This window comes from Gopherus flavomarginatus, chromosome 2 (genome assembly GCF_025201925.1).
Source record: "Gopherus flavomarginatus isolate rGopFla2 chromosome 2, rGopFla2.mat.asm, whole genome shotgun sequence".
Taxonomy (NCBI): Eukaryota; Metazoa; Chordata; order Testudines; family Testudinidae; genus Gopherus; species Gopherus flavomarginatus.
This window is the reverse complement of record NC_066618.1, coordinates 166,856,230-166,878,545: the sequence shown is the minus strand read 5'-3', so window position 1 is coordinate 166,878,545 and position 22,316 is coordinate 166,856,230. Positions and strand designations below refer to the sequence as shown.

Below are 22,316 nucleotides of genomic sequence, written 5' to 3'. Positions count from 1 at the left end.
AGGCATGTCAGTTCTCATTAAAACAAAGCCTTTTTGTCAGTGAAGAAAAAACTTTGAGTTTTACTTACTAGTAGATTCCTGCACCAGTCCTGCTGTTCACTGACTGCTCAGTGCACTCCGCACTGTACAGACAGAGAAGGACATGGATCTCTCCTTCAGGGAGCTCCATCTATATTACACTTATGCAGTATAGTTCAGACTTTTTGACACAAGAAGGGGGTGGGGGGTAAACTTACCCATGGTGCAGCTTTGTGCTTCTCTCTAGTGGATCCCTGTTGAAAGGGTTGACAAAAAGGAGGACACTCTTACTATGAGATAGGTAGCTCTGCCTTGCAAAGCCAGAGAGGAACTGTACCCTATGTTTAATGATGGATACTTCACTGAGAAGAGAGACACGAACCTAAACCACTCCCTGTTTTTAATCAGAGAGTTTATCCAAGTCTGTTTTGTCCACACAACATGATACTCTGCATGTCTTTGGCCTTTATAAAGTGCTCTCAGATAGACGGGTTCTTGCCTCTCTGTACAATGGCAATTAGTTAATCGCTAAATTACACTTTAGCTTCCATGGCCCAGCCCAGCCCATCTTGTACTCCTCTCAGTGTGTTGACAGGATCTGGCTTCAGGTAGAGAACAGATGAATATACCTCTTTGTGTATATCAGACAACAATGGACTGCCTACAGTTGGCTCGGCCCCTCGTGGGAGAAGAGATCTGAATGTGAGGGACTAATCTCAGAACCGGGACTCCAGTTCTCCACAAGGCAACACATCAAGCTGCCACTAGACTGACAGACCAATACAAATCACATTTGTGATACTGCAATTAATAATAAAATCTAGCTCATATATAGCACCTCTCATCAGCAGATCTCAAAGCCCTTTCAAAAGAGGTCAGTATCATTATCCCCATTCTACAAATAAGGAAACTGAGGCACAGATAATTGAAGTGACTTACTCAAGGTCACCCAGCAGGCTAGTGGCAGAGCGAGGAATAGAACCAGGTCTCTCAAGTCTCAATTCAGAGGTTTTAAACATCACCAGAATCCCGTTTTATTCTACAATAATATTGTATCCTGGAAGCTAACTCTCCACTGTACTGTGATCTTGTGAACAATGTACTAGTTAAATTTGCCATCAGTAAGGCCATATATAACTCTAGCCCTGGCTATGTATCTGACCTAGCTTTGACTATTAGCACCCCTCACCCTCTCTGCTGTCAGCACTGCCAATCTAGATACCCCATTCATCTACTTTTCCCCATAGACTCCTCCGTGCATTCTTTTACTTCTCTCCCTAAGCAAGGGACACCCTCCCAGCTCCAATCCACCAAGCCATCCTCTCAGATCTCTCCTTAAGGTCTGGTCTACTCTGTGAGTTTAGTTCCAATTTAGCAGCATTAAATCGAATTAACCCTGCACCCGTCCACACAACAAAGCCATTTACTTCGACATAAAGGGCTCTTAAAATTGATTTCTGTACTCCTCCCCGATGAGAGGAGTAGCACCAAAATCGACATTGCCATTTCGAACTAGGGCTAGTGTGGCCGCAATTCGACGGTATTGGCCTCCAGGAGCTATCCCACAGTGCACCATTGTGACCACTCTGGACAGCAGTCTGAACTCAGATGCACTGGTCAGGTAGACAGGAAAAGCCTTGCAACTTTTGAATTTCATTTCCTGTTTGCCCAGCATGGAGAGCACAGGTGACCATGCAGAGCTCATCAGCACAGTTAACCATGCAACCCGAGAATCGAAAAAGAGCACCAGCATGGACTGTACAGGAGGTACTGGATCTGATCGCTATGTGGGGAGAGGATTCGTGCTAGCAGAACTACGTTCCAAAAGATGAAATGCCGAAACATTTGAAAAAAATCTCCAAGGGCATGATGGAGAAAGGCCACAACAGGGACTCACTACAGTGCCGCGTGAAAGTTAAGGAGCTCAGACAAGTCTATCAGAAAACCAAAGAAGCAAACGAAAGGTCCAGGGCAGAGCCGCAGACATGCCGCTGCTACGCTGAGCAGCATGCAATTCTAGGGGGGTCCATCACCACTAACCTACCCCTGACCATGGATTCCGAGGAGGGGGTAATCTCAGCCATGCCTGAGGATTCTGCGGATGGGGAAGATGAGGAGGAGGATGACGACGAACTTGCGGAGAGCACACAGCACTCTGTTCTCCCCAACAGCTGGGATCTTTTTCTCAGCCTGACTGAAGTACCCTCCCAAACCTCCCAAGGCATTATCCCAGACCATGAAGCCATGGAAGCGACCTCTGGTGAGCGTACCTTTGTAAATATAAAACATGGTTTAAAAGCAAGCTTTTTTTAATGATTAATTTGCCCTGAGGACTTGGGATGCATTCGCAGCCAGTACAGTTACTGGAAAAGTCTGTTGACATGTCTGGGAATGGAGCAGAAATCCTCCAGGGACATCTCCATGAAGCTCTCCTGGAGGTACTCCAAAAGCCTTTCCAGAAGGTTTCTGGGCAGTGCAGCCTTATTCCATCCTCCATAGTAGGACACTTGACCACACCATGCTAGTCGCAAGTAATCTATATCATTGCATGACAAAGCCTGGCAGCGTATGGTCCCAGCGTTTGCTGGCATTCAAGCAACATCCGTTCTTCATCTCACTGTGTTATCCTCAGGAGAGTGATATCGTTCATGGTAACCTGGTTGAAATATGGGAATTTAATTAAGGGGACAGAGGTGGCCGTTCCTACTGGGCTGTTTGCCTGTGGCTGAAAAGAAATCCTTCCCTGCAGTTAGCCGGGGGGAGGGGGCGATTGGCGCTGAGCTTTTCATGTTTGGCTCTCAGGGATCTTCCCAGATACCAGCCACACAGCAGGGGGGGGTTGGGGGGGGCCAGGGAGGTAAAGCGATCATCCCAGAGAATTGGATTGGGGGGGGGTTAGTTTGGTTTCTGCTGCTGCACGTTAACAGGAAAACCACCGCACTCAACGGGCTTTGCTTGGTATGTGGGAAAGGAGGACGTTGGATATATGAAGGCTGCAGAAGCCGAAAGACAATGGTTTACCATGGCCGCATGCGAGTCGAATTCTGTTGCCTGGACCTGCATCTGTGATCTCTAATACCAAAGCCGCAGGCACTCATTAAGATGCAAAATGAGACCTTGTACTGAAATCACATGTGCTATGTAATATGAATAGTGTTGTTCACTGTGAAAGAGTATAAGCATTGTTCTGTAAAATGTATCTTTTAAAATACTTCTCTCCCTTTTTTCCCTCCCTCCCACAGCTGCAAATTTTTCAAGCCTCCCTCCTCTGTCCCGAAGACTATCTCAGATAAGGCAGCGGAAAAAAAGGACGCGAGACGAAATGTTCTCTGAAATCATGGAACCGAACCGCAATGAAAGACCTCATCTGAATGAGTGGAAGGACGCGGTATCAAAGTACAGGATAGATGCCAGTGAACCTGAAGACAGGAGGGACCAACGTGAGGACATGAGGGACGCTCGAGATGAGAGGTGGCGGCAGGAAGATCAGAGGAGGCAGGATGCAACGCTGGGGCTGCTGCGTGAGCAAACAGACATGCTCTGGCGTCTGGTGGAGCTTCAGGAACAGCAGCAGGATCACAGAGTGCCGCTGCAGCCCCTGTATAACCACCCTCACCCCTCACCATGTTCCATAGCCTCCTCACCCAGACATGTAAGAACGTGTGGGAGGAGGCTCCGTGTACCCACCCACTCCACCTCAGTGGACAGCCCAACCAAAAGGCTGTCATTATTTTGAACTTCTGAAGTGGCCTTTTCCTTCCCTCCTATCCTCCTCTCAAACCCCACCCGGGCTACCTTGTCAGTTCTCTCCCTCTTTTTATAATCAATAAATAGAGAATACATGATTTTTAAACAATAGTGACTTTATTTCCTTTGAAAGCAAGCTGTGATCAAAGGGGGAGGGTGGGTTGCTTACAGAGAATGAGTCAATCAAGGAGGTGGGTTTTCATCAAGGAGAAACAAACACAACAGTCACACCGTGCCCTGGCCAGTCATGAAACTCGTTTTCAAAGCTTCTCTGATGCGCAGCACTTCCTAGTGTGCTCTTCTAATTACCCTGGTGTCTGGCTGCGTGTAATCAGAGGCCAGGCGATTTGCCTCAGCCTCCCACCCCACTATAAAGGTCTCCCCCTTACTCTCACAGAGATTGTGGAGCACACAGCAAGCAGCAATAACAATGGGAATATTGGTTTCGCTGAGTTCTGAGTGAGTCAGTAACGTGCACCAGCAACCCTTTAAACGGCCAAATGCACATTCTACTACCATTCTGCACTTGCTCAGCCTGTAGCTGAACAGCTCCTGACTACTGTCCAGGCTGCCTGTGTATGGCTTCATGAGCCATGGCATTAAGGGGTAGGCTGGGTCCCCAAGGATAACTATAGGCATTACAACATCCCCAACAGATGGTTACTCACCTTTGTAACTGTTGTTCTTCGAGATGTGTTGCTCACATCCATTCCAGTTAGGTGTGCGCGCCGCGCGTGCACGTTCGTCGGAAACTTTTTACCCTAGCAACTCCAGTGGGCCGGCAGGTCGCCCCCTGGAGTGGCGCCGCCATGGCGCTCGATATATACCCTTGCCGGCCCACCCGCTCCTCAGTTCCTTCTTGCCGGCTACTCCGACAGTGGGGAAGGAGGGCGGGTGTGGAATGGATGTGAGCAACACATCTCGAAGAACAACAGTTACAAAGGTGAGTAACCGTCTTTTCTTCTTCGAGTGATTGCTCACATCCATTCCAGTTAGGTGAATCCCAAGCCATACCTAGGCGGTGGGGTCGGAGTGAGAAGTCGCGGCATGGAGCACTGCAGATCCGAAGGCCGCGTCCTCTCTTGACTGCTGGACCAGGGCGTAGTGGGAAGCAAAGGTGTGGACCGATGACCAGGTCGCCGCCCGACAGATTTCCTGGATGGGCACACGGGCGAGGAAAGCCAGCGACGACGCCTGCGCCCTGGTAGAATGCGCAGTCACACGGCCCGTAGGAACGTGGGCCAGCTCATAGCAGGTCCTGATACAGGACGTTACCCATGAGGATAACCTCTGCGAGGAGATAGGAAGCCCCTTCATGCGGTCCGCTACTAGCACGAAAAGTTGCGGGGATTTGCGGAACGGTTTGGTCCTCTCCACATAGAACGCAAGAGCCCTACGGACATCAAGCGAGTGGAGCTGTTGCTCCCTGCCTGAAGAGTGAGGTTTCGGGAAAAAAAAACGGGAGGAATATCTCTTGGTTGATGTGGAAGGTCGAGACCACCTTGGGGAGAAAGGCAGGGTGTGGCCTCAGCTGCACCTTATCTTTGTGGAAGACTGTATACGGGGGGTCTACCACGAGAGCCCGGAGTTCTGACACCAGCCTAGCTGAGGTGATAGCTACTAGAAAGGCAGTCTTCCAAGAGAGATAGAGTAGGGAGCAAGTAGCTAACGGCTCAAAGGGGGGCCCCATGAGCCAAGACAACACCAGGTTAAGATCCCAGGTTGGAGCAGGGAGTCGGACGTTAGGGTAAAAACGTTACAGCCCCTTCAGGAATCTAGACACCGTCGGGTGAGAAAAAACGGAGCGGCCATCCCCACCGGGGTGAAAGGTGGAGATAGCTGCCAGGTGGACCCGCAACGACGATATCGCCAGACCCTGTTGTTTGAGGGACCAAACATAGTCTAAGATATTGGCCACCGAAACTTCCATAGGGCGGAGACCTTTCTCCACGCATCAACAGGAGGAAAGCTTCCACTTGGCCGAGTATGTCGCTCTAGTGGAAGGCTTCCTGCTGCCCAAAAGTACCTCCCGTACCGGGGTGGAGCAGCGCAGTTCAGAACCGGTCAGCCACGCAGGAACCACGCCGCTAGGTGCAGCGACTGCAGGTCCGGGTGACAGAGAGTCCCGTGTTCCTGGGTGATCAGGTCCGGGTGACGGGGCAGGGGAACTGGGTCGGCTATGGCGAGGTCCAGCAGCATGGGGTACCAATGTTGCCTGGGCCACGCCGGGGCTACCATGATCACGCGAGCCCTGTCCCTGCGCACCTTCAGAAGGACCCTGTGGACCAGTGGGAACGGGGGAAACGCGTAGTACAAGTGGGTCGTCCACGGAATAAGGAAGGCATCCGCTATAGACCCGGGCTCCCTGCCCTGAAAGGAGCAGAACGCCTGGCACTTCTTGTTCCCCCCGGACGCGAAGAGGTCCACACGGGGATAACCCCACCTCTGGAAGATTGAGAGGGCGACGTCCGGGCGAAGGGACCACTCGTGTGATAGGAAGGATCTGCTCAGGCGATCTGCCAGCGTGTTCCGTACTCCGGGGAGGAAGGAAGCCGTGAGGTGAATGGAGTGGGCTACACAAAAGTCCCAGAGTCGCATCGCCTCGTGACATAGGGGAGAGGATCTGGTGCTGCCCTGCTTGTTGATATAGTACATGGTCGTCGTGTTGTCGGTAAACACCGCGACACAACGACCTCGAAGCTGGTGACAGAACGTTTGACAAGCAAGGCGGACCGCTCTCAACTCCCACATGTTGATGTGCATCTTCACCTCCTGCGGAGACCACAGGCCCTGTGTTCTCAGGGTTCCCAGGTGGGCCCCCCAGCCGAGATCTGAGGCATCCGTTGTTAGGGACACCGAAGGCTGAGGTGGGTGGAAAGGGAGCCCCGCACACACTACGGACTGGTCTAGCCACCAGCCGAGAGAATCTAACACACCCTGGGGGATTGTGATCAGCATGTCTAGCGGTTGCCTTGCCGGCCGGTAATGTCCGATGAGCCACAACTGCAGGGGCCTCATGCGGAGCCGAGCGTAACCGGTCACAAATGTGCATGCTGCCATGTGGCCTAACAGGGTTAGACATGTCCGTACTGATGTCAAGGGGGCTGCCCGCAATTGCTGAACGATCGCCGACAATGCCTGGAACCTCGGTAACGGCAGAAGAGCCCTGGCCACGGTGGAGTCCAGGACGGCCCCGATGAACTCCACCCTCTGCGTGGGGAGCAGGGTGGACTTGTCTATGTTGATCATGAGGCCCAAGGTAGCAAACAGGCCGGTGATCACGCGGACGTGGCTGCAAACCTGTAGTTCCGACATGCCCCGAATTAACCAATCGTCTAGGTAAGGGAACACGTGGATACGACTGCGCCGAAGATGTGCCACAACGACTGCCATGCATTTTGTAAACACCCTCGGGGCCGTAGAAAGGCCAAATGGGAGGACTGCAAATTGGTAGTGAAGGGGGCCCACCACGAATCGAAGGAAACGTCTGTGGTGTGGCCAAATGGCAATGTGAAAATAAGCGTCCTGCATGTCGAGGGCGGCGTACCAGTCTCCCGGATCCAGGGATGGGATAATGGTCCCCAGGGATACCATGCGGAACTTCAACTTCACTAGGTATTTGTTGAGCTGTCACAGGTCGAGGATAGGCCTGAGGCCTCCCTTGGCCTTGGGGATCAGAAAGTAGCGGGAATAAAACCCCTTGCCTTTCTCGTTTTCCGGAACCGCCTCTATAGCTCCTTTGTTGAGGAGCGTCTGTACCTCCTGTCGAAGGAATTGCTCGTGAGAGGGGTCCCTGAAGAGGGACGAGGAAGGGGGGCAGGAAGGAGGAAACGATATAAACTGCAGGCGGTATCCCGTCTGCACCGTGCGCAAGACCCAGCGGTCCGATGTTATTTGGGTCCACGCCGGAAGGAAAAACGAAAGGCGGTTGGAAAACGGGGGGGAAGGATCCGTGGGGGAAACTGTTACTGCGCCCTCGGGCGCACCTTCAAAACGAAGGCTTGGGTCCAGGCGGGGGCTTAGAGGAGCTTTGATTCTGTCCCCCTTGGTTCCCCGAATGCCTACGCCTTCCATTCCTGCCACGGAGCCTATTGAGGTCCTGCCGTTGGCAGAACTGGGGGTATGGCCTGCGCTGCTGCTGCTGTGGCCGGAAGGGTCTGCGCTGCGTTCCCGGCGTGTGCATCCCGAGGGAGCGCATAATGACCCGATTGTCTTTGAGACTCTTAAGTCTGGGGTCTGTCTTTTCCGAAAACAGGCCCTGGCCTTCGAACGGGAGGTCCTGGATGGTATATTGGAGCTCCGGTGGAAGGCCAGAGACCTGCAGCCAGGAGATACGGCGCATCGTTACCCCCGAGGCGAGGGTGCGGGCAGCCGAGTCTGCAGCGTCTAAAGAAGCTTGCAACGAGGTTCGTGCAACCTTCTTGCCCTTGTCCAGAATGGCCGCAAATTCTTGGCGGGCCTCTTGTGGCAGCAGCTCTTTGAATTTGTCCGCTGCCACCCACGAGTTAAACGCGTATCTGCTGAGCAGGGCTTGTTGGTTTGAAACCCTGAGCTGAAGGGCCCTAGCTGAGTAGACCTTGCGGCCAAGGAGGTCCATACGTCTGGCCTCCTTGGATTTGGGGGCTGGAGCTTCCTGCCCATGACGCTCCCTCTCGTTCACCGACTGCACCACCAGGGAACACGGTGTCGGGTGGACGTGGAGGTACTCGTAGCCCTTGGAGGGGGCCATGTACTTCCTCTCGACGCCCCTCGCCGTAGGGGGGATGGAGGCCGGTGACTGCCAGATTGTATTGGCGTTGGCCTGGATCGTCCTAATGAAGGGTAGGGCGACCCTGGTGGGAGCATCAGACGAGAGGATGGTGACGATAGGGTCCTCGATCTCAGAGTCCTCCTCGGCTTGCAGGCTCAGATTCTGAGCTACTCGCCTAAGGAGGTCTTGGTGCGCCCTGAGATCCAGCGGGGGAGGGCTACTGGAGGAGGTGTCAGCCACCGCTTCATCAGGGGAGGAGGATGAGGAGACCCCTGGCAAGAAAGTGTCCAGTGGGGGGTCTCCCTCGGCCCTCGCCTCTGTCTCAGGAGCCAGAGCGGAGTCTTGCTGCTTGGATCCTTCCGCTCCATCCGGGGAGGGAGGGGGGCGAGACAACAAAGCTTCCGGCACCCTGTGCTCCGCCGTCGCAGGCCTAGCAGGAAGCTGTTGGGGGCCCTGGGCTTGATGGTATGCCCAGGGGGTCCAAAACCCCCACTGCTGCGGACCTTGGTCCTGTTGCGGAGGGTCTTGAAATAATGCCGCCTGCCTGTTGGTGCCCAGCGCATACACGCTGTCTGTTTGAGAAGACACCGACGGCTGCCTAGAAGGCCATGGCGGGGCCGACCCCGGCTGGTAAGGGTCTGCACGGGTCGGCACCGAAGATCTTCTCGGTGCCGGGGAACGGTACCGGGAGTCATAGCGGTGCCGGGATCGGGACCGGGTTCTGTCTCGGTGCCGGGATCTGGAACGGTACCGGCCGCTGCTTCGGTGCCGGGATCGGGACCGGGACCTGCCACCGACGCGGTGCCGGGAGGTCGACCGGGACCGGGACCTGCCACCAGCTCGGTGCCGGGAGGTCGACCGGCGCGGTGAGTGACAGCGGGACTGGCTCCTGGAGTCACGGTGCCGGTATCGGCGGCTGGAGTCAGACCGCGACCGTCTGGAGGTCGATCGGTGCCGCGAGTGCGACCGGTACCGCCGAGGGGAGCGGTGCCGGGACTGCGAGCGGCGGTGGGATCTTGATCGACCGTGGCGTCGGGACCTGGATCGCGAGCGCGAGTCCCGAGACGGTGCCAACATCATGGGCTTGCCTCTAGATGCGACCCGCACCAGAGGTACCGGGGGTGGCAGCTGAGTAGACTCAGTTAGGGCGATAAGGTCCCATGCCGAGGCGAAGGTCTCCGGCGTGGATGGGACCAATAGCTCAACCCCAGATCTTATGGGGGAGCTTGGCGGCACCGGACTCGACGGACCCATCGGGCCCGGAGTCGACGGTGCCGGTGGTGCCGCGGCCGATGTCGATGCCGGGCGCTCCAATCGGGTCTGCCTGGCTGGAGTAGCAGACGCTGACGGTCTCGCCTCTGCACCCGGTGCCGGGGAAGGTCGGTGCCGGGGAGTCTTCCCGGTGCCGGTGCGATCCGGTGCCGGCGCCGAGATCACGGCCTGTGAAGCTGCCGGGTCAAGTGCCGCCTCCATGAGGAGAGTCCTGAGTCTTTGGTCTCTCTCCTTCTTTGTCCTGGGCTTAAAAGCCTTGCAGATGCGGCACTTGTCCGACCTGTGCGATTCCCCCAGGCACTTCAGACACGCGTCGTGGGGGTCGCTGGTAGGCATAGGCTTCTTACAGGCCGCACACTGCTTAAAGCCCGGCGAACCAGGCATGAGCCCGGTGCCGGGAAGGGCTACAGCCCCCGGCGAACAACTATCTACAATACTATTTACACCTAATTACTTAACTAACTACACTTAACGATCTAACTAACAACTGTAACAATAACGATAGTTAACAAGGAGAGCTAGGGACGTGGAGGACAGCTATGCCGCGCTCCACAGTTCCAACGACCGACACGGCGGTAAGAAGGAACTGAGGAGCGGGTGGGCCGGCAAGGGTATATATCGAGTGCCATGGCGGCGCCACTCCAGGGGGCGACCTGCCGGCCCACTGGAGTTGCTAGGGTAAAAAGTTTCCGACGAACGTGCACACGCGGCGCGCACACCTAACTGGAATGGATGTGAGCAATCACTCGAAGAAGAACGGTTATTTTCTGGTCTAGGAAGTAAATTCCTTGCTGCAGCCGTTTAAACAGAGGAGTGTTCTTGAAGATGCAAGCGTCATCAACCCTTCCCGGCCATCCCATGTTGATGCTGGTGAAATGTCCCTTGTGATCCACCAGTGCTTGCAGCACCACTGAAAAGTACCCCTTACGGTTTATGTACTGGCTGCTCTGCTGCTCCGGTGCCAAGATAGGGATATGGGTTCCATCTATCGCCACACCACAGTTAGGGAATCCCATTGCAGGAAAACCATCCACTATGACCTGCACATTTCCCAGAGTAACAACCTTTCGTAGCAGCAGCTTAATGATTGCTTTGGCTACTTGCATCACAGCAGCCCCCACAGTAGATTTGCCCACTCCAAAATTGATTCCCGACTGACTGGTAGCTGTCTGGCGTTGCCAGCTTCCACAGGGGTATCACCACTCGCTTCTCAACTGTGAGGGCTGCTTTCATCTTGGTATTCTGGTGCTTCATGGCAGGGGAAAGCAAGTCACAAAGTTCCATGAAAGTGCCCTTACGCATGCAAAAGTTTCGCAGCCACTGGGAATCATCCCAGACCTGCAACACTATGTGGTCCCACCAATCTGTGCTTGTTTCCCGGGCCCAAAATTGACGTTCCACGGCTAGAACCTGACCCATTAACAGCATGATCTCCAAAGTGCCAGGGCCCACCGTTTGAGAGAATTCTGTGTCCATGTCCATGTCCTCATCACTCTCGTCACTGCGCTGCAGCTGCAGCCTCCTCCTTGCCTGGTTTTCCAGGTTCTGGTTCAGCATAAACTGCACAATAATGTGTGAGGTGTTTACAATGTTCATTACTGCTGTCTTGAGCTGAGCAGGCTCCATGCTATGGTATGGCATCTGCACAGTTCATCCAGGGAAAAAAGTGCGAAACGGTTGTCTGTGATTGCTTTCACGGAGGGAGGGATGAGGCTGTACCCAGAACCACCAACGACAATGTTTTTTGCCCTATCAGGCATTGGGATCTCAACCCAGAATTCCAATGGGCGGGGGAGACTGCAGGAACTATGGGATAGCTACCCACAGTGCAACGCTCCAGAAGTCAACGTTAGCCTTGGTACATGGACGCACACCACCGAATTAATGTGCTTAGTGTGGCCGCATGCACTCGACTTTATACAATCAGTTGCCCAAAATCGAATTCTGTAAATTCAGAGTAATCCCGTAGTGTAGACATATCCTAAGACTCAGTTTTTCTCCAATGCTCACGAGAGGGGACCCAATAAATCAGCAGTATATTTATCAGTTTATAAAGTCTTCAAACCTGCACACATCTAAACTGAGCCACCACATGATCATAATACAGTAGACTTTATGGAAATACTGCGATGCTTCCTCGTCCCCTCTTCTTTTCGTATTTTTACATGCTTGCTCATGTCTAGATGTATTGGCTTTAAGCTCTCTCTTTTTGTTTCTGCAAGGCACCTCACACACCTTTGGGCACAGTTACAAAACTAAAACTAACAGTGATCTACAAAGGTACTGAAAAACAAGCCTGCACAAAAGAAGACCCACTTTTCCTATCTTAGGTAGCAAACAGCATCTGGAAGACTCTTCATAGCCCTGAAAAGCTAATCATTTTCCTTACCAGCAACTGGGCTTATGCCCAGAATTAGTTTTAAGGACCAGACAGGTTCTGTGTTGACACTGCTGCAGTGACAAATAAAGATTGGAGCCCCAGGCACTTTTCCATCAACAATATCCCAGCCTGGAAGCAAAAGCAATTAGAGTATTTTCAATTCTGGTCTCCCACACTTTGCTATCCACTCAGAGAGTTTCAAGTCACACTAGCAAAGCGTAGTCACTCACAGAGCTACAACACTTCTTGGAAAAAAGGAAGGTGTAGGGCAGTAAAACATTCTTTAGTTACTCTGATTTACTGATTGGAGGATATGCCAGAAGGTTATAACCCCAGCTCACAATAGCCCTTGTTCATAAAGTCTAGAGAGGGTACAGAGCATCCGACAGTCACATCCTCAGTCAGAAGATAACAGAGGGAAGGGCCGCTTCCTTCCCTGGGATAAGCCACCACAATCTACACTCTCACAAGTGACGATTCCACACTTGCCACTTCTAGCACTTCCATTTTCAATTGCAGAAAGATTCTTCTTCACATCCTGTCCCAGATTTCTATATATCATTACTGTCCATTGTTAAACCATTTCCATATCCTACACCAAGTGGTGGCTGCATTTGAGTGGTGAGTGAAGGGAACCCCATATACTTTGTGGAACATTTTGGGACTCCTTCAGGATAAAACATTAAGACTCCACTAAATACGGCAGATTTCACAACAGAGTGGAGGAAGCAAGTGAGAAATGGAGTTCTATTGAGGTAGGTCACTTCTTTTATAGGGCAAATGCCGGAAATCCTTCCTCTTATGCCCAAATTTCATTCCTCACCCACAGAAATGTTAGGGTACACTTACCCCACAGGCTAATATATATGTGCGTATTGATGACAGGTATGTACGCACATCAGTTTCTTGTGGTGTACTTGTTAAGTCTGTGGGTACAACATTGAAAGACCCCCTATGCCATTCTCAATTGTCTATTGGTCTAGATAAAAGGACATAGACATAGGCGTGGGTACTCATCTATTTAGGTAACAAGATATAGGTCAACTTTACTTTTCTGGGTAAAAATCTTAATATAGATGTGCTAACTTTGCCTCAGCTTAACATACAGGATATTGCCTGTAGGTCTCTTGCATTAAAGTCAAACTTACTTTAATATAAATTATAAACCTATTACAATAAACCAAATACTTAAACTATAAGAAAAGCGTGTGTGTATAAGAAGGTTAGTCCTATAGGCTACACTGCTGCACCCTTCCTGCACTCCAACCCCCTGCCCTGAGCCCCCTCCCACACGCTGCATTCTCTTCTGCATGCCAACCCCCTAGCCTGAGCTCTCAACCCCCTGCCCTGACCTCCCTGTTGCACCCCACCCTGAACCCACTCCTGCACCCCAACCCCTTGCCCTGAGTTCCTTCCTGCACACCACACCCCCTCCCACACCCTGCACTCCCTCCTGCACCCCAACCCACTGCCCCAGCCCTACATTCATGACCTTGCATACAATTTCCCCACCCAGATGTGGCCCTCGGGCCAAAAAGTTTTCCCACCCCTGGTCTAGTCATTTGTACCACAATCCTCATCAAACCTAACCACCTGTTTTGGTCATTCTTTCTTAAGTGTAATTTCAGTTGTGACCATATTCCCAAGCAGAAGAGCGGCTGCACCCATTGCAACTATTTTGTCTCATTAATATTATCCTAATGACTTTTTCAATTAACCAGGGTCCAATTGCCAAATGGAAGGTGTGGAAACGGAAGTGGGAGGGGAAGGTGAGTCACAAGAGGAACTTTGCAAGTGGTCCACTGTGTGTGCGTGAGTTTGAGAACCATTAAAATACAGCACACAATCATATAAGCCCTGTACAGTTTTAAGGCAGCATTTTAAGCAGTTAGAGCCCTTTCTGCTCATGCAAGAGGATCTGTAGATGATAACTAGTATGATATGGCTTCTCCCACCCCAGCCTTTACAACCTGGACACATTTACAGATCTTTCCATGGTTTAATTGCAATCAGAACTACACCACCACATCTTATAGTCTGTGTCTACATTAGAGAGATATGCCCTGACTGTGACACATTGCCAGTGACTCCCAACTTCTCCCCAGATCCCTTCAAGTGGTGTTAAAGACCCTGGTGTGAACAAAAAGCCAACTGAAGCTTTGCTATGGTGAGTAACAAACTAGTAGTTAATACCAGCTCGTTTTCCTAGCACAGGTTACACTGACTGTGTGATCCAATGCATTAGTTCAGACTGCTGATAGCCAAGTCAGAGCAATAAAAGCAGGTAGAAAACTCGCCCCACTTCTCTAAACGAAGAGATCAATGGATGCAGAGATTCTGTCACGGAGAGAAGACCCTACTCCTGGCAGCATCCCTGGATCCAGTAGTCCACTGGAAGGACCAGCAGTAACTGTACAGCGTGACTCATGCACAGGGCTCCCCTTTTCCTGGAATCTTTTGGCTCTTGCTGCGTGAATTTATTTATTTTACTCTGGGTGTGTATGTCACCACCTCTTAAAGGGAGAGAAGAGACTAGACTTTGACACCAGCTGATTTTGCTTGCTTCTTCTCATGGTTATTATGAACTTTACTACACAGAAGACCTCCACTAATACTGCAGTAACTGGGTTTCCCTACTTCAAAGTATTCTATTGAATTTCCAATTCATAATACTGAGCCTTCTGGGAGAAAAAACTTTCACATGGAAGCACATGTAAAAAACAAACAGTGTTGTTCACATGTGCATTGAACTTGCTGTGGGAGTACCGCCAACCTAGGAATTGGCTCATTTACCATAAACTTGAATGACTCAGATACACAATAAGTTAAACCTAGCAACTCAGAAAACATCACAATTAGCAATAATAATGAGTTCTAACCTACTCAAGATTATTAAAACACATTTATAAAAATATACCTATTACTGTAGTATCTGGATGCATTAAGTACTTAGAAATACAATTAAATAATTACACTGAGTAACAGAAAAGGTGAACTGCAAAATTGATTTTATGCTCATGCACAATAAAGTTGTTCCATGAACAACATTAAAGCGGACGGGAAGGGGCGAGACCTTAGAATTTTACTGCATTTGAGGCCTTCTATGGGATTAGAATACAAAGAGTGTACTTTACGGCAGAAGCAAGTTTTCATCTTTCACGCCTTTGGGGAAATGAAGATGTTTCAGCTTTGTTTTGAAAATACTGCTTGGGCTCACTTTTATGTATTATTTAGAGATTAATACAAACCAGATCCTCCTTAATGCAAATGCCAAACTGTGTGAGAGAGCTGTACACAATCTAGGATACAGACCCAGAATGCTGAGAGTTTAACCAGGGTTGTCGAGGAGACTATGTGTCTACTGGTCTTCAGCAAATGTGCGATCAGGCTACAGAAATGCATATAGCATGCAGGACTGTGGTATGTTTGGAACAAGCTTACCTCCAAAGATCTGCCCGTTTCATTTAAAGTCACCAGCTTCTTGCAGGCATACTGATCCCTGAAGCTCACACTTCATAGGCTAGACTGTGCCTAGCACTTACGTAATGCTGCTCTATCTTCAAAGCATTTTAGAAACAAGTCAGATTCTCGCTGTGCCAGAAAGAGATTCCTCACTGTCCCCTACCCTCAAACTTCAATTTTTTTATCCTAGACCAGAAATCTTGGGAGTCTTCTCTGACCTAAACTTTCTTATTTCTTGCAGCATTTTCCCTGGTCCACTCATGTTTTCCTCCTTCAGCAATAAGGCTAGAGTCCATCTTTACCTCACTCCTGCTGAAATCCTGATCCATGCCTTAACTGGTAACAGTCTAGACCAGTGTTTCCCAAACTTGGGACGTTGCTTGTGTAAGGAAAGTCCCTGGAGGGCCGGGACGCGTCCGCAGGTCCGGCCGATCGCGGCTCCCACTGGCCGCAGTTCGCTGCTCCAGGCCAATGGGAGCTGCTGGAAGTGGCGCAGGCTGAGGGACGTACTGGCCACCACTTCCAGCAGCTCCCGTTGGCCTGGAGCAGCGAACCAGTAGCCAGTAGGAGCCGCGATCAGCCGGACCTGCGGGAGTGGCAGGTAAACAAACTGGCCCGGCCCGGTCTGCCAGGGGCTTTCCCTACACAAGCGGCGTCCCAAGTTTGGGAAACACTGGTCTAGACTGTTACCATGCCTGCTTCTGGACTTTCTTAATTCCTGTGCTAATGTCCAGAAAGCACCAGACGACTACTCTCTTGTACAGGAAGTGTGATTCTTTGCCATCTTCACTGGCTTCCAAGCCACCTCTGAATCCAGATTTTTTTTTTTAAAAGTTTTCTTCCTGGTTTTCATAACATAACAAGTACCTGCTCCACTGCCTCTGACCTTAGACAGTCACTCTCCAAGCTCCCTAATCTTAGACTCTCCTCTACCCCAACCCCATCATACTAGTATCTCAAACAAATTAAGTATGGTGGCCATTTTTGGTTATCGAAACAAACTAGACTTCATACAAGTTGAACCACAAGAGAGGATATACACCAAGATATTTAATGTTAACCACATAACTCAAAGTCCCATAAAGCTCAGGTAAAGCCAGCAGTTATGTTTCTCCAGTATCAAGCTATCATAAAGTAAATTTTCAAAAGTTTTTTTTTTAAAATAAGCACTGAAAGAACCAATTTCCACTATTTTTAGGTTTATTCTTCCTCCTTTTATTCCATTACAGGGGGAAACAACCTCCTATCCCCTGACTTTTCTGCTGAGTTCTGTCCCCATCTGTGTTGCTGAGACGGAGGGAGCTCTCTAAGGCAGCTCAGCAATTTCCATGTATTAAACAAGAGAATTCTCATAACTGAAGACTGCAACTGCCAGGAAAATTCAGAGCATAAATGTTGAGATGTGCTTTGAAAATAACTTTTTAAATTGATAAAATATGTAGTTAGAAACTCAGAATTGGTATAAGACTCTAAATATCAGGGAAAAAACAAAACCCTGAAAGTCAGAAACTCTAGTAAGCACAAGGCATAGCTCCTCTCGCACGCAATGTTAGAACATTTTACTACTATATTAGACTAATTGATCTTTCCAGGGGTACAGGTAGGGAAAATAATGCCCAACATACATAATTGATGGCATTTATTGTACATCTTTTTGTGATAATGGCTTCCTCAGTGACTTATCAGTTTCTGGGTGACGCTCCAACTTCCGTCTATTTATTCGGGTGTGTTCGAAATAATCACTTTATAGGTAGAAGAAACCATTCATGGTGACCTGACATAATAAATAAGTAGTTCCTGGCTTTCAATATCCCCTGAAGTCTTCAGTGTTTCTCCCCTCTTATTTATAATGAGGTCTGAGCCACAGGAAAGCTATTATCTTCCTCTGTTGACACGTAGATGATGACTAGTTGAACTGAACTCTTAGAAGATAATTAGACAACATTTGATAGAAACACTTCTGTAGTGGACAGTATTTTCCACAACTGCAGACAGGAACTGAGTTGTTAGCCCTCACAAGAAGAACTGACCATTCTAACATTAGAAACAAATATTCAAAAGACACATCATTTAAGGCTGTTCCTGGTTGCTCTTTTACTGGTGCTGCTCAGTCTGTTCAAAACTCTCCACTTCTGAGCCATTACCTCTGCACCTCTACCAGACTTTAAATTCTTATAGATTATTTCCTGGAGCCCCCCATGCTCTGCAACATGCTATAAAAATTCCAGGGGGGGTTGCAAATATTTACTGGAGCTCCACTTTGGACAGCTCCAGCTAAATTTAAGCCCTGATCTCTATCATTGAAGTCTCCCTCTTCACTTTAGTCTACACCTCCAAACCCCTCTCCTCCTTACATCCTTTAGTGTTGTCCCCCTCGACCTTCCCCCAGCTGTATCCTGAAAGAACACCTGCACTTTTAGGGCTTTAAGTGTGAACTGTCTCTTCTTTTTGCCGCTAAGCCATCTCTCTATCTCGCTCACCTAGATGGGGGTCCTGCCCACCTCTGACATGCTGTTGCTATTCTGAGGGTACACCAAACCAACCCTTACTCAGTCTTCTGCACTAGGATTCAGTCTACCCCAAACAGCGCACAGCCTACACTGAAGACATAGCAAGTGAAAGAAACAGACACAGGAGGAATGAGACGGAAGGGGAAAGATAACAGCAAGACAATCATGTGACTCACAGATATACTGCTACACTCCAAACCTACTTCCTGCCCAAACTAAAAATCTTGGCCTCTCTCCTTAACATCTCCTCATGGTTGTGTAGCTGTCAGCTCAAGCTCAATATGGCTAAAACAGAGCTCCTAATCTTCCCCACAAGCCCTCCCTACTACTTCCTTTCTTGATAACTGGACAGCATCACTCTGTCACTAAGGCCCATCATTTGGGCATCATCTTTGACTTGGACTTCTCTCTAGGTCCTTCAGGTTATGAACCTGGGCCAGTTCTTTCTGCATAACATCTCTAAGAAATGGCCTTTCTTATCTACCCATATAACTCGCATCAGCTCATGTCTTGATTACTGCAACATCCTTCTCCCTGGCCTTGACAAATGCAGTCTTGCCCCGTTCATATCCATTCAGAAAGCTGCTGCAAAAATCATTCTCCTAGCCCATTGCTTTGACTGTCACCCTTCTTTTTGCATCACTCTGCAGTGCTTGCTTCACCCCCGCAATCACATTAAAAACTAGCAGCTTGTGTCTTCACTTTCAAGGCCCTTTGTGGTCTAACCACATCCTACCTATCATCTCTCATTCATCACTAGATGTCAATTCCCATCTTCTATCGTTTCACAATGCCAGCCTCCATCACCCACTTGTTAAATTTTCACACAATCACCTGTATGCTTTTTTCCATGCTGCGCCTCATGCTTGAACAAGGTCTCCATAAATGTCTGCAAAACTAACTCATTATCCTCCTGGAAATTCCTTTGCTGTGATACCTACAAAAACTTGATAACAGTTAGGTTAACAGTGTGCTGAGATCACAGCCTATCCCACACTCAATACTGTCTTACTATTTCCTGTACTTCTCCATCTGTCTGTTTCCATCTACTGTCTATTGTCTTATACTTAAATTGTATAAGGATCTATACTTGGGTAGGGACCATCTTTTTATCTTGTTTCTACAGGATCTAACACAATGAGATCCTAGTCCATGACTAGGGCCCCTAGACGCTATGGTAATGTAAATAATTAATTAAAATGTGGTTTCTCAGCACACAGCATCAATGTCATAGCTTCAGATAACACCAATCAATAAATATGATAAGAATAAGAAGCTCTTCATTTACAATAAACAGAGGAATCCAAGAGAAAGGGTAGGGCAGGGTAATGCCCTTCCACTACAGGGAGACAATAGATGAGAGACTTCAGACATTTCAGCCCATAGCATGTGCACAACAGGAGAATCAGCATTATAGGAGCACACTAAACAAGGAATGTCAGAGAACAGAAGATCAATTCCCTATCCAGGGGACAGGAGAGTTTAGATGCACACAAGAAAGTTGCATAGCCACCCCTATTCCTGTGTTTTTGAGATATAAGCACCGAGGGAACCCCTCCCTATCCTCAAATATTTTGGGGTGAGGCATTAGCAGTCTGTATAATATAGCTCCTTAACCACCCCATTTTTGAAGGGGATTTATGCACATGGTACCTTTCTAGGTTTGAGAGGGTTACACTTTGTGCTTTTTTAGGTGGTTCTATCTATTGGGTCCCCTAGCTGGCGGGAGATAGGGGGCTGTCCATAAAGATTACCACCACATCCCATTCTTGGGGGTCTGTGTAGACAACACCCCCCAAGTTTTTGATGCGGGTTGATACACAGAATGCCCTATAATCCAGTTGTAGTAAAGAGTATGTATGACACCTTCTGTGTTTGTGATGGTGGTTGCAGGGGTGAGTACACAGGGTGCCCTCACCTCTACAGTTGCATGGAAGTCTGTACAAAACACACAGCACTGCCCATGTTTAGTTGGAGGGTGAGGGGATCTACATACAGAATGCCCTTCATGAGTCAGAAGATCCTCTTTACCACACACTGGGGTTTCTGAGGGACAGAAGTGAATACAAGGTGTTCACATCACACATCCTGAGTCTACACAGACATCTCCAGTTAGGCACTCTCCCTCCCAGAGGGTTTGGGGATTGGCAGTCTGGGCGCCCCATGGTTTCAGGGAGTCTATTCAGAGCACTCTCCTTTGCCTCAGGTTTTGGGGATCTCTTTGTGGGGAGCCTCTTGGATTTGGGGGCTGCTGCATTGTGCATATCCCCTTATGAGAGGCTTTCAGGGATGTATATGCAGGGAGTGGGTAGGAGGACATTCCTGTACAAAGTGCCCCCCTTGCCCAGGATTTTTGGGTAGCTGTTACCCAGGAGTCCCCATGGTAAGGGTGCTTCTATCACAGAAAACTCTCCCTTGACCAAAGTTTTAGGTGTCTACATGAAGTTCTACAAGAAGGGGCGAGGGACTTGCTTTACAAAATGCTCCCCTAGCCAAAGATAGGGGAGTGCTTCTGTGGCATTCCGATAAAGAGTGCTCTCCTAGCTGAGGATTTAGAGGTCTGGATATGAGGGTTTCCCTGAAGAGGGGAACTCCTGTCACTGGGGTCTCCCCTTTGCCTGAAGTCTGCATGCTGAAAGCACCTCCCGGGTGGGAGGTTTGACTGTATCAGTTCAGTTCAGTTTTATTAGATCACATATGACATTATGTCTTTTGCAAATACAAAAAAAAAATGCAAACTAAAAAGGTGACATCCATGTCATACTACTAAAATATCAATCAGAACTCAATAAAAACTCTCTTCTTCAGCACAATGCTAAAAGGGCAAAAAATTGCCACCTATTCAATTACTAACAGGGATTAAAATGCTAAAAACATTATCTTTTGAGATGGTGATAAAGATTCGTTTTCAGACAGAAGAGGTAAAAAACCCAGCATACTCAAAAGTCAGAAAACTCTACAATCCAGAAGATAATGAGGTAGATCCACAGTTCTCAAATTGTAGGTTGCGACCCTGTTTTAATGGGGTTGCCAGGGCTGGCATTAGACTTGCTGGGGCCCGGGGTTAAAGCTGAAGCCCAAGGGTCATGGGGCTCAGGTTGCAAGCCCCCCATCCGGGGCTGAAGCCCTTGGGCTTTGGCTCCCCCCACTCGCCCTCCATTCTCACCCACCCAGGATGGTGGAGCTTTAGCTTTGGCTTTGACCCCTGCGCCCGGGGCAGCAAGACTCAGGCAGGCTTAAGCTTCCCTCTGCAGTCACAAACTAATTGTGGTTGTCAGAAGGGGGCCGTGGTGCAATGAAGTTTGAGAACCCCGAGGCTGATGTTCCAACTTTAGGTTTCCACAGGCAAAAACAGATGTGAAGGATCTTTTCCATATCTGCCTTTAAATAAACCAGTTTCCCTAGTTTGAAAACTTTACTGAATACATGCCTTATATAAATGAGATTTTGATAACTCATTCAAATTCGGTTCAACAACAAGGGCCATTTTCAAAGCAGACAACCAAACGCAAATGTATAATCATGAATCACAGCTAGATATTTTTGTTAGGTACATCTCAAAGGCCTCCTCTCTGTCCAAGCTCCTGGGGTCCCCACATTTATTCCAAGAGCTCTCTGGGCTTGGGGCCTTGCTGCCCAGAGTGCATCCCATGCCAAAGGCCACAGGGCACTCCCTGAATACAGGACCTCTATGATGTGCTCTAATCCCTGGGAAGAAGAGGTAGGGGCAGGTGGCTGTCACAGGGCGCTGCCCCTTACACAAGGTTTTGGGGACCACGTGCTCACAAGCCTCATGAGCTCTGTGGGGTCCTGTACAGAGCACTGCCCTTCCCTGTGCTGGGACCCTCTGGATTCAGGACCTCTCTGTGGTGGGAGCCCTGAGGAATGGGGGGCTGCTCTCCGCCAGCACTGCCCTTCACACGGGCTGGGGACTCTAGGCTGGGACCCCCCAGGTTCGGGACTCCTGTGTGCGGGGAGCCCGGGGGGCGCTTCCAGGGGCCCCTGCCAGCCCCACCGCAGGTCCCCCGGAGCCGCACTCACCTGGCCGTTCCGCCGGCAGGCCCGGCCCCGCAAGGAGCAGGAGGAAGAGGCCGCTCCCCGCGGCCCGGGCCCAAGCCATCCCCGTCCCCATCCCCGGCTCCAGCTTCGGCGACTGCTGGCCTGGGGCAGCGGCCGC

The 22,316-nt window shown here is 49.8% G+C and overlaps 1 protein-coding gene across 2 annotated transcripts in view; it reads right to left on the bottom strand.

The window, feature by feature from the left end:
• Positions 1–22,316, bottom strand: part of ADAM9 (ADAM metallopeptidase domain 9) — a 65,841-nt gene extending 43,525 nt beyond the window's left edge. The window contains exons 1-2 of one of the 2 annotated variants that reach the window (XM_050939988.1): positions 22,181–22,316; positions 237–272 (exon numbers count right to left, since the gene is read on the bottom strand). In XM_050939988.1, the coding sequence (XP_050795945.1) occupies positions 237–240 (4 nt within the window). In that variant the 5' untranslated portion in view covers positions 241–272; positions 22,181–22,316. The remainder of the gene's footprint in view (positions 1–236; positions 273–22,180) is intronic. The other variant, XM_050939989.1, reaches the window with a different exon arrangement.